Source organism: Penaeus vannamei, chromosome 34, assembly GCF_042767895.1.
Source record: "Penaeus vannamei isolate JL-2024 chromosome 34, ASM4276789v1, whole genome shotgun sequence".
In the NCBI taxonomy this organism is placed as follows: Eukaryota; Metazoa; Arthropoda; class Malacostraca; order Decapoda; family Penaeidae; genus Penaeus; species Penaeus vannamei.
The window spans coordinates 1890530-1903029 of record NC_091582.1 but is presented as its reverse complement, the minus strand read 5'-3'; the positions used below and the strand labels follow the sequence as shown (position 1 = coordinate 1903029).

General features: G+C 50.0%; 1 protein-coding gene across 4 annotated transcripts in view; it reads right to left on the bottom strand.

Moving 5' to 3' along the window:
- LOC113816211 (uncharacterized) overlaps positions 1-12500 on the bottom strand; it is a 375861-nt gene that overhangs the window by 230484 nt on the left and 132877 nt on the right. For all 4 annotated transcript variants that reach the window (XM_070145477.1, XM_070145475.1, XM_070145474.1 and 1 more), the window contains exon 2: positions 3670-5107. In XM_070145477.1, the coding sequence (XP_070001578.1) occupies positions 3670-5101 (1432 nt within the window). In that variant the 5' untranslated portion in view covers positions 5102-5107. The remainder of the gene's footprint in view (positions 1-3669; positions 5108-12500) is intronic.

The following is a 12500-nucleotide window of genomic DNA, read 5'->3' as shown; positions in this document are numbered from 1 at the left end:
ACTGACCCACACGGACACCTTCAATCACTCCACCAATGAGATCTCCCAATCCGTTGCATCTTTGATCAACCGAACTGCTCGCTCAACGGCCACCATGTTGAGCGAGAAGAGTCCTGAGCACAATTTTTTTTTTTCTCTGTGTCTGTTTTTCAAGAAAGAGAGAGATAGAGATAGAGATAGATAGATAGATAGAGAGAGAGAGAGAGAGAGAGAGAGAGAGAGAGAGAGCAGAGAGAGAGAGAGAGAGAGAGAGAGAGAGAGCGAGAGAAAGAGAGAGAGAGAGAGAGAGAGAGAGAGAGAGAGAGAGAGAGAGAGAAAGAGAGAAAGAAGAGAGAGAGAGAAAAACGAGAGAGAGAACAACGAGGCAGAGAGCGAGAGAGAGAGCGAGAGAGAGCGAGAGCGAGAGTGAGAGCGCGAGAGAGAGTGAGAGAAAGAAAGAAAGAAAGAAAGAGAAACACAGATAAAAAAAAAAATGACTACACCCGAAGAAAGCGAATGCTAAGAAGGAGGCGGCGACGAAGGCGAAGCAGGCGAGGAGGCAGACGAACTCCCTCGGAGGAGAGGACGGCCTGAAAGAAGCAATTTGAAGATGATCGAGACGACAAACACGTGTAATTGTGCCGCTGTCCGCAGAGTCCCCCGGGGGAAACCCAGGGGGGGGGAGGGACACCAAAGAGGGGGGGGCGCCAGGGGGGAAGACACCCGCGTCCGCACACTAACTACATTACACATTATTAAGGGCGGGCTTTAATTGTATCATGTGGCGGCGGCGGCGGCGGGCTACACCTATGACCACCCTTGCCGTGCTGGCTGCGGCCCCGGCGAGGGGAAGGGGAGGGGGGAGGGGAAAGAGAGGGCGAGGGGGAGGGGGAGGAAGGGAAAAGGGGAGAAGGCAAGAAGGGGGGAGGGGAAGGGGAAGAGGGGAAAGAGAGGGCGAGGGGAGGGGGAGGAAGGGAGAGGGGAGAGGGAAGGGGGAAAAGAGGGCGAAGGAGAGGGAGGAAGGGAGAGGGGAAAGGAAGGGGTAGGGGAGGAGGAAGGGGGAAAAAGAGAGGGCGAGGGGAGGGGAAGCGAAAGGGAGGAGGAAGGGGAGAGGGGAAAGGAAGGGGGAGGGGAGAGTGGAGGGGGAAGAGACGAAGAGAGTAAAGGGAGGGCGAAGGACAGGAAGAAGAAGAGGAGGAAGGGGAAGAGCAGGGGGTAGGGGAGGGAGATGAGTGGTAGGAGGAGCCGGAGAAGAACACAAGGAAGAGGGGAAGGCCATGGACCAGAAGGATGGAAAGGGGAAAGAGTGTATGAAGGATGAGTCTTACAAAAGTTGAGGGGAAGGACTCATAAGGGAGAGAGTGAGGGAAGGATAGAGGGAGACTCTGGTGTAAGAGTAGAGAGAGGGAGGGTGAGGGGAAGAGTATGGTGGAGAAGGGAGAATAGAGGGTGAATGAGGGGAAGTGGGTGTAATGCCGTTGACGATGGACATTTAGAAGAGTAGAAAGTATCAAGAAAATGTAATGAAAAAAAGGAATACGTGATTGATTATCGAAACGATTATAAATAAGGATGATATAAAAAAAGAAAAGAAAAAAAAGAGAGAAAAGAAAAAAAAAACAGGATAAATAACTAAGTAAGTTGCGAGAGAAGAACAGCAAGTTACTACAACAATCAATAGAAAATGGATCGAATTTGAATGCCACGAAGAAGGCGAATATAAAAGTCACCAGAACTGCAACTTAAGGATGGAACTATGGCAGATCTGACGTGATGGAAGAACTTGGAGATGGAAAGAGAGAGAGAGAGAGAGAGAGAGAGAGAGAGCGAGAGAGAGAGAGAGAGAGAGACAGAGGGGGGAGAGAGCGAAAGAGAGAGGGAGAGACAGACAGAGAGAGAGAGAGAGAGAGAGAGAGAGAGAGAGAGAGAGAGAGAGAGAGAGAGAGAGAGAAAGAGAGAGAGGAAAGAGAGAGAGAGAGAGGGGGGGAGAGACAGACAGAGAGAGAGAGAGAGAGAGAGAGAGAGAGAGAGAGAGAGAGAGAGAGAGAGAGAGAGAGAAAGACAGAAAGAGAGAGAGAGAGAGAGAGAATGAGAGTGCGAATGAGGGCGAGAGAATCTAGGAGAGTGCCTACGAGGGCGAAATTTTATGAGTTTATGAGGATAAGAAAGACATTAGATATAAGTATGAGGGATAGTGAAATCAAGGAGAGTGAGTATAAGGGGGCGAAAGACAATGAGAGTGCATATGAGGGTGAGAAAGGTAGTGTGAGTGGCTACGAGTGTAAGAAAGGAAATGAGTGTGCATGAGGGTGAAAAGGGTAGTGAGAATGAGTGAGTTAGAAAGACGAAGAGAGTGAAAGTAAAGATGAGTTAAGACAAAGCGAATGAGAGTGAACGTGAGGAAAACAATGAGAGTGAGAATGAGACAAATAATAAGATTAAGAGAGTGAGAGGGACAAAGAAATTACGTAAGAAAGATGAAACTAGGTGTGAGGAAGCTAAAAAAAAAAAAAAAAAAATAGTGTGAATATATGAGGCTGCGAGATGCAACTGAGAGTATGTATGAGGGTGAGAAAGACCTTGAAAGTGAGTATGAGGCCGAGTGAGGCAACGAGAGCGAGTAATAAGGCGAGAAAGAGAGTGCAAGTGTGTATGAGTGAGCGAGACAATAAGCGTGAGTGTGAGGGGGCGACGGAGGCAATGAGCGTGAATGGAGGGCGCGAGGAATGAGGATATAAGAATATAAGGAGAGAAAGGGACATGCGGGTGTGAGTGGAGGAGCAAGGGGGGGAGGAGGGAGATGGGGGGGAGGGGGGATTGAGGGTAACGCGAGAAGGTAATAATGATAATGGCTATTTAGAGGGCCTAGGGAAGGGGGGGAGCAGCGGGAAGAGAAGAGGGGACGTACAGGGGGGAGCATGGGGAGTGAAAGGGAGGAGAGAGGGGAGGGAGCAAAAAGGCGTTGCTATAACGTATGATAAAAATATCGCCCAATCGCGCAAAAGAGTGTCGGTGGGAGTTCATTCCGCGGCGGGAATAAGCGGACGGCCGGATGATCAAGGAAGCGAGGAGGGAGGAGGAGGAGTGGACGGGAGAGTAAATGGAAATAGTTGCGTCCATCGCTGCGCTGGGAAGGAGGAGAGGAAATCGCGGACACCGAAAGGTCCGTCCCCTCGCAGGACCTGGCTGGCTTTCGAAGAGATCATCACGGAGAGGAACAAATAAAATCGTTGTAGCTTTCGAAGAGATCATCACGGAGAGGAACAAATAAAATCGTTGTAGCTTTCGAAGAGATCATCACGGAGAGGAACAAATAAAATCGTTGTAGCTTTCGAAGAGATAATCACGGAGAGGAACAAATAAAATCGTTGTAGCTTTCGAAGAGATAATCACGGAGAGGAACAAATAAAATCGTTGTAGCTTTCGAAGAGATAATCACGGAGAGGAACAAATAAAATCGTTGTAGCTTTCGAAGAGATAATCACGGAGAGGAACAAATAAAATCGTTGTAGCTTTCGAAGAGATAATCACGGAGAGGAACAAATAAAATCGTTGTAGCTTTCGAAGAGATAATCACGGAGAGGAACAAATAAAATCGAAGACGGTGGTGACGGGCGGTCGTGTGACCAGCACAGGTCAAAATCGTCAAGAAAAGGGCCCGAGAAAGGCCGAGGGCGTGCAAGGACCTACCTGACGGAGGGAAGGGCTGCAGGCGGTGCTGGAAGGCCTCGTGCAGCGGCCTCACGCTCAGGTCGAGGCCGAGGTCGCCCAGCCTCATGAGGGGCGTGCTCTGGGGCGCGCCCTGAGTCGCGTCCGTCCGCAGGAGCTTCTGGATGTGGGCGTCCGAGCAGCTGAAGGACTGGCGCCTCTTGGGCCAAATGGGCGGCTGCGCCCGCGGGCTGCCCTCCTCTAGGTGCGGGCTGCGCACGGGCGTGTCGGGCGAGGTAGTGGGCGTGATGGTGACCTTGTCGATGGGCAGCGGGGGCGCCAGGGGCCGCTCCTTCGAGGCGAGGCCGGGCGGGAGGCCGTCGCCAGGCAGGTGCCGCTCCGGGGGCGGCGACTGCGACTGCGCGAGCATGTTGTGGGCGAGGTAGCGGGCCCACGCCCGGCACCGCTCCGCCGACAGACCCTCCAGGCCGCGGTGCCACTGGCCCACGCCCGCGCCGCCCACGCCCACGCCAGAGGATCTCCTCTCGTTGGAGCTGAAGTCGAGGAAGTTCCCGAAGGAGGCGATCTTGGCCGGCTCGGCGAACAGCGCCGCCTTGTGGTTGTCGGCAGCGAAGCAGCTCCTGCCGAGGTCCTCCTGGCTGGAGACCGGAGGGGGGGCGGCCACGGGCGCGGCCTTGCCTCCGCGCGGCTCCTCCTGAGGCGACATCCGGCACTCCTCGCGCCGCTCCTGCTCAGGGGGTCTCGGGGGCTCCGCCCTCGCCAGCTCGGGGCGGGCGGCGGCGGGCGGCGACGCCTCGCCAAGGCTCCGCTCGCACGCCAAGTCGTCCTGGCCATTGTCCTCGGGCGGCTGCGGGGCCTGCTGCGGCTGCTGCTGCGGCTGCTGACCCTGCTGAAGGCCTGGCTGCTGCTGCCCCTGGTGCTGTCCCTGCTGATGCTGACCCTGCTGGTGCTGTCCCTGCTGAAGCCCTTGTTGATGGGCCTGCTGATGCTGCCCTTGCTGGTGCCCCTGTTGATGCTGACCCTGCTGAAGCCCTGGCTGATGCGGCCCCTGCTGATGCTGTCCTTGCTGATGATGCCCCTGCTGGTGCCCTTGTTGAAGCCCTTGCTGGTGCCCTTGCTGAAGCCCTTGCTGAAGCCCTTGCTGAAGCCCTTGCTGAACCGCCTGCTGGTGCAGGGTGCCCGCATGGTGCGGGCGCGGCATCTCGCCGAGGTCCATGGGCGGAGGGCAGTCCTTGGGCGGCTGAGGGTGCGCCGCCGGGCGGATGGTGAGGCCGCGGGCGCCGGGGATCATGCTGGCGACGCTGAAGGGGCCGAAGGAGGGGAAGGCGCCGGCGGGGGGGCTGGGGAAGGGCGGCGAGGGCGCGGTGGGGCGGGGGGGCGTGACGGCGGGCGGCGTCATCAGGGACTGCTGCCCCGCCGACAGAGGGCGGCTCATGCCCTCGGCTGCGCTCATGCTTACCTGCGGGGGAGACGGGAGTTAGGGCGGCTGCGAATGGGGAGGAGGGAGACAGGGCGATTGGGGGGGGGATGAAAAGAAAACAGCGAAAAGTCACAATTACAATTAGAAAACACTCACGATAATAACAATAATAATATCAATAACGGTAATAACAACAACAAAAATACAGATCACAAGAAACAATAATAATAATAACAATAATAGTAATGATGATGATAATAATAATAGTAATAATCATAATAATAATAACACCAACAACAATATCAACAGCTATGATAATGATAACAATAAGCATAACAATGATAATGACACCAACAATGATAATAAAATTAATCAAAACGAAACAAAAATAACAATAATAATGATGATGGATTGATTATAAAAAAAATAAATCGACAAGAATTGTTTATTACCTAAGGGAAGCATGTAAAAAAAAAATAATAATAATAATAATAATAATAATTAATGGAATAAATTATCTCGACTTTTGACTTGACTTTCACAACCTCTACAACACCTACAACATGGCACACAGGACCCGACGAGGCAACAACAACCGGCGCTCGAACAACACTGCGCGAAAAGTGTCGCAAAAATGTCCCGGTGATCTTGCGCGCATGCTTCGTCGCCGCGCCATTTCGTGCTTGGGACACGTTTGTGGTCAGCTCGACGTCAGGTTATCTTTTTTTATATCTTTTTTATAGATGTTTAATTATTCCATCGGCATTGTTTTCGTTCTGATTTTTTTTTTTTTTTTTTTTTTTTTTTTTTTAGTGTGAACGCGGGGGGGGGGGGGGGTGAGTAAAGTTTAAAATGCAACTATGCTTGAGATACGACTAAGCGTTCTGCCAGGCGGTGGAAATCAATCAATTTATTTCTGCAGAAGAATTTGACGTTTTTTTTAATATCATAAACTTGACTTAGGCAGAAGGAGAGTCTTTTGTCCCAGCAGAAATATTATCGAATTTACCGCTATCATTATTTAATTAGTTATCTACATTATTGTTTAAGTCACCATTGTCATTATCTTTTTACTGTCATTATTATCATTACCATTATCATCGTTATCATTATCATTATCATAATCATCATTGTAGTCATTATTTGTTATGATAATTACGAAAATCATTATTGTCATGACCACAACTATTATCATTATCATTACAACTTTTATCACTAATATTGATATCATCATTATTAATACTGATACTATTGATGATACTGTTATCATCATCATTTTTATTATTGCGTTTGTTGTTTCTGTTAATCCTGTTATTAAAATGCTTCTAAGACAGCCCAGAAAGAGAGAGGGAAGTGAAGAGAAAGGCGAGAGAAGGAGAGAAAAGACGAGAGCGATCTCCGCCGCCCACCATACAGACAGCCATCGTGGGTGGGGGTGAGTGGGTGGGGGTGAGGGGTGGGGTGGGGTGGGGTGAGGGGGGTGGAGTTAACCTGCAGCAACGCCCCTGCTTTCTGCTTTTGCAAGAAGTGCTTTTGGCTCTTTGACTTCTATACCCCACCCCTCCCCTCCCCTCCCCTCCTCCCCCACGTGCCTTAGTCCTTACCCCCACCACCCCCACCCCCACCTCACCGCCCCCATCAACGCAGCCCTTCACATCCGTCTGTAAGTCTATCGGACCCAACGCCTTCGGCTCCGCCTTTTAAAACACACACATTTCACAGCCCTCACGCCCACCCACCCCCGTCCCCGCTTTCCTGGCCCTCCCCCCCCCCTAAACCCCTCCCCGTGCACCCAATTTATAGCTGCCCTCACGCCCTCACACATAAAAGCAAACGCACACAAACAAACGTTCACACAAACACACACACAATCCCTCACCCTCCTCTCCTCCCTATCCCCCCTCCTCACACACACCTCCTTCACCCCCAACCCCCCAAGTCCCAAGATACCCTTCCACCCCCTTATCCGCCCCACCTCTACCCCACCCCACCCCAACACCTGTCCCAAGATACCCTTCCACCCCCCCCATCCGCCCACCCTACCCCAACCCCTGTCCCAAGATACCCTTCCCCCCTCATCCAATTCCCCCTATCCACCCACCATCCACCTACCCTCACCCCACCCCCACCCCAACCCTGTCCCAAGATACCTTCCACCCCCTATCCACCCCCCCTACCCCACCCCACCCCGTCCCGTCCCAAGATACCCTCTTTCCACCCCATCCATCCACCCACCCTACCCCACCAATCACCCCACACTCCCACCTCCCACCCCCACCCCGCCCACCAACACAATCACCCACCCCACCCTTCAACCCTCGTCCCAAGATACCCTTCCCTCCCCTCATCACTCATCCACCCCAATTCCCACTCCCACTTCACCCCACCCCACCCCACCCCCATAATCACCGGGGCGCAATCCGGGGCTCGGCAGGTGACCCCAGATTACCGCCGGGGTTACGATCGCGTCACACAGCGGTGCCATTTCCCCCGCCGTTGGCACTGCTCGTTAGCCTGGACTCGTAAAGCGTGTCGTGCGGTGGTTAGTGCCACCTCACACCCGCCGTGGCACTGGTGACGGCCAGAGGGAGGGAGGGAGGATAGATGGGGGGAGGGGCGAGGGAGAGGGAGGGAGAGAGGGAGGGAGAGAAAGAAAGAAAGAAAGAGAGTGAGAGAGAGAGAGAGTGAGAGTGAGAGTGAGAGTGAGAGTGAGAGTGAGAGTGAGAGTGAGAGTGAGAGTGAGAGTGAGAGTGAGAGTGAGAGTGAGAGTTTGAGGAGAGAGATAGAGAGAGAGAGAGAGAGAGAGAGAGAGAGAGAGAGAGTGAGTGAGTGGAGTGAGTGATTTTGGGAGGAGTGGTTTGAAGGAGTGAGAGAGAGAGAGAGAGAGAGAGAGAGAGAGAGAGAGAGAGAGAAAGAAAGAAAGAAAGAAAGAAAGAAAGAAAGAAAGAAAGATATAGAAAGAAAGAAATATAAAAGAAAGAAAGTTGTTGTTGTTGTTGTTGTTGTTGTTGTTGTTGTTGTTGTTGTTGTTGTTGTTATGAATTTTTATGGGTCCTCGTCTACTGGCAGGCAATGGTGATACTGTTCTTGTTAGTGTCATTGTTCTTCCTTTTACTGTTTTTGTTATATCGGCGACTCTGATTGTTGCGACTGTCACTGACATTCACACAGTTAGCACATACTACTGTTTTGGCTGATCTTGTTATCATTTTTCTTTTGTCGTTTCTCTCACCAGTATTGTTGTTATAGATACAGCTGTTATAGATGATATTGTTAATATTTCTGAACAGTGTGAGGTCTAGTTGATCTTTTTATCACTTCTATAGCGAGGCTTTACTTGTGCTCATGTCATATGATCTTTCCTTATTCATGCGACATGAGTCATCCTAAGAAAACGGCAAATGAGATGAGACGAGAAAGAAAGAAAGAAAGAAAGAAAGAAAAAAAATCGCAAGACAGAAAGAAGGAAGGAATGAAGAAAATAACCGTCGTTTATTTCGACCCAATAAAAAAAAGGGACGAAAAGGACACAAATAAAATAACAGAGCAAAGAGGAAATGAAACGAGGTGACAAAAACACAAAAACTACCCCCTACCCCTCCGCCCCCCCCCCAAAAAAAAAGAGAGAGAGAGAGAGAGGAAATGACACGTGATGCCAACCACACACTCTTAGCACGGGGGTGGGGGTGGGGTTGGGGGACAAAGTATTAACACTATCCCGAATTACGCTTCATAAATCAAGTTTCCCGTCTTGGGGGCAGGAGGGTGGGAGACAACACCCCCCCCCCCACCAAAAAAAAAGTAACACCCTCCCCCCAAAAAAAAAAAAAAAAAAAAAGATATATATACTTGTATATATATCACACCCTTCCCCCAAAATTGACTCCGTTTCAAGAATTATACTTAGACGCGCCAAAGAACACGAACTGAGACCGTGTTCATTCGCCGTCACATATTCATGCACGAACACTCACCACACTCATACTGACGTAAACTCATACAATAATATTCACGTGCGCGCATGCACTCATATTGGCACGAACGTGTATTTAAGAGAGAGAAAGAGAATAACACAAGAGAGTTAGAGAGTGTTAGAGCGTTGGTAAGTGAGTGAGTGAGAGAGAGAGAGAAAGAGAGAAAGAGAGAAAGAGAGAGAGAGAGAGAGAGAGAGAGAGAGAGAGAGAGAGAGAGAGAGACAGAGACAGAGACAGAGACAGAGACAGAGACAGAGACAGAGACAGAGACAGAGACAGAGACAGAGACAGAGAAAGAGAAAGAAAGAGAGAGAATGAAAGAAAGAAAGAAGAGAAAAGAGCAAGAAAAACGAAAGGAAAATGAAAAGAACCAGAGAACTTGCCAATCAAAAAAAAAAAAAAAAAAAAAAACAAGCTAAAATCCCTCGCACTTTCTTAATCTCCTCGGAGTTCTCTGGTTCCCGTCCCCCTCGCTCTTTCTCTCCTCAAAATCCCCCAAGTGTTTGAAGGGCTCGCCTGACCCCTCACCTCCTCCCCCCTCAGCCACCGCTGGCAACTCACCTCCATTGCATCGCCTTGTAGAGTCGGGCGCTAACTGCCCCCCTGATTATCCCCAAGTAGCGAGAAATGCCCTCCTTTTTCCGTTTCTCTCTCTTTTCCCTCTTTCTTTTTTCACTCCCTCCTTCTTCTCCTTTTCCCTCTCCTCTCAAAGTGCTTTTTCTTCTTTTCCTAGCCCTGTATTCTGCTGCTTCTCTTCTTCCTAATATTTATTTTTCTTCTTCCTTCTCCTCCTCTCCTCTTTTTCTTCTTCTTCCTCCCCTCTTCTTCTTTTCCTCTTTCTCCTCATTCTCCTCTTCTTCTTCCTCCTCAACCTTTTAATCATTCACTCTCTCTTTTCTACTCCACTCCACTCTTTCTTTTCTCCTTCTCCTCTTCCACCTCTTCCTCTTATTCTTCCTCCTCCTTCTCCTTCTCCTCCTCCTCCTCCTCCTCCTCCTCCTCAATATCAATCTCCTCCTCGTCATACTCCTCTTCCTCCCCCTCTTTCTCCTCTTTATCCACCTTCTCCTCCTCCTCCTTCACCTCCTCCTTCAAGATTCACCTCGATAAGATAAATAACAGGTGTGGTAATTACCATAATTATTCCATTTCTAATATCCGGAAGAGTAAGAGGGGGAAGGGAGGGAGAGGAGGGAGGAGGAAAGGAGGGAGGAGGGGGAAGGAGGGAGGAGGGGGAAGGAGTGAGTGGGAGAGGGAAGAGGAAAGGAGGATGAAGGAAAAGAAGGGGAGGAGTGGCAAGCAGGAGGGGGAAGGAGTGGGAAGGAGGCGGGAGAAGGAAAGGAGGGAGGAGGGAGGAGGGAGGAAAGGAAAGGAGGGAGGGAGGAGAAGGAAAGGAGGGAGGAGGGGGAAGGAAGAGGGAGGGAGGAGGGAGGAGGAGGGGGAAGGGAGGGAGGAGGGGGAAGAAAAGGAGGGGAAGGAGGGAGGGAGAAGGGGGAGAGGAAAGGGGAGGGAGGAGGGAGGGAGGGGAAGGAAGAGGAGAGGAGGAGGGAAAGGAGGGAGGGAGGGAGGGAGGGGGAATGAAAGGAGGGAGGAGGTAGGGAGAAGTAGAAAGGAGGGAGTGAGGGGAGGAAAGTAGGGAGGAAGGGGAAGGGGAAGGAGGGAGGAGGAGGAAGGAAGGAAAGTAGGAGGAGGGGGAGGAAAGTAGGGAGGAGGGGGAAGGGAAGGGAGGGGAGGAGGGAGGGAGAGGGGAAGGAAAGGGAAGGAGGGAGGGGGAAGGGAAGGTGGGAGGAGGGGGAAGGAGTGGAAGGGAGGGTTACTACTGAACTCACACCTCGCTTTCCACCTGTTATTCTGAGGGAAGAACGGTGAACTGAGACATAATATGTAGGAGGACGATGGAAGGAGAAGAAAGAGGAGGAGGAGGAGGAGAAAGAAAAAGAGAAGGAGGAGGAGGAGGAGAAGGAAGAGGAGGAGGAGGACGACGACGACGACGACGACGACGAGGAGGAGGAAAATGAGATGGAGGAGGAAGATGAAAATGAGTTAAAAAGAGGTGGGGAAGGAAAGGGAGATAATTAATATGAAAATACAGTGAGAATGGGGGAAAATGAGAGAGGAGGGGGTGCACCGATGGAAAAAGACGACAGAGAGAAGAGAGAGGAAGAGGAGGTAAAGGACAAGGAGAAGGAGGAGAAGGAAAAGGAGAAGAGGATGAATAGGAAAGCACAGAGGTAAATGGCCAAAAAAAAAAAAAAACACACAAGAAACCAGGGGAAGGGAGAGACCGAGAAGAAAACAGGCAGCAGCAAAAGAAAAGAAAATAAAAATAAAAATAAAAATAAAAATAAATTGAAACCCAAGCCCTGCGTCTAGTGGAGCGACGGCCAGAGGAAACCCCGACTTCCCCAAAGGCCAAAATCCCCCCAAAAGTGACGATCAAAAAGGCGCCCCATAAATCACCGACGTCCTGTGTATACATTCAGAGACATACGCACACACGCACACACACACGCTGTCGCAAACCTGCTCATTATTGCACTCAACTCGTAATGGAAAAAGAGACGTGGAATAGTTCGTGTGTCATGTCTTGGCACATACATCACCCGAGCTGACAGCCTGCAACGACACAGCTCGTGTCATCCTCGTATATATATATATATATATATATATATATATATATATATATATATATATATATATATATATATATATATATATATATATATATATGAACATATATCTATGTATATGTACGTATACACATATACATATATGTGTGTGTATATGTGTATATATATATGTGTATATATATATGTATATGTATATATATGTACACACACATGCATGTATATATCTCATGCATACAGAAATATAATCTTATACACATATACATATATGTACACACACACAAACACACACACACACACACGCAAAAAAAAAAATATATATGTACGTACGTAAGCAAATAAACAAATGTTTTCCTCAATCCTCCATTGATAGGAAAGAAAGGAATTACACGCGAATAAAAAAAAAAGGAGAGAAACGGAGGGGCCGCCCGTTGACACAAAGGACGGCGCTCACAACACGGCCCAATTATGATAAAAGCATTACCTCCACAAAGGAGACCAGTTGTTGCATTTCTCATAAATTGCAACTTCATCACGTCGTTATTAACCCCCCCCTCCCCCCCTCTTCCCCTACCCCTCCCCCCCCTCCCCTCACTGAAGCTTGCATGCACGTCAACACCCCTGCCCTTCCCCTCCTCCCCTTCCCCCTCCCTTCCCCCTCTCCCCCTTGCAAGGTAATAATGCTTTACTCACTGTCAACAATACCGGAAGCTGACAGCAAGGGATGGGAGATGAGAGAGAGTGAGAGTGAGAGTGAGAGTGAGAGTGAGAGTGAGAGTGAGAGTGAGAGTGAGAGTGAGAGTGAGAGTGAGAGGAGACTGAGACTGAGAC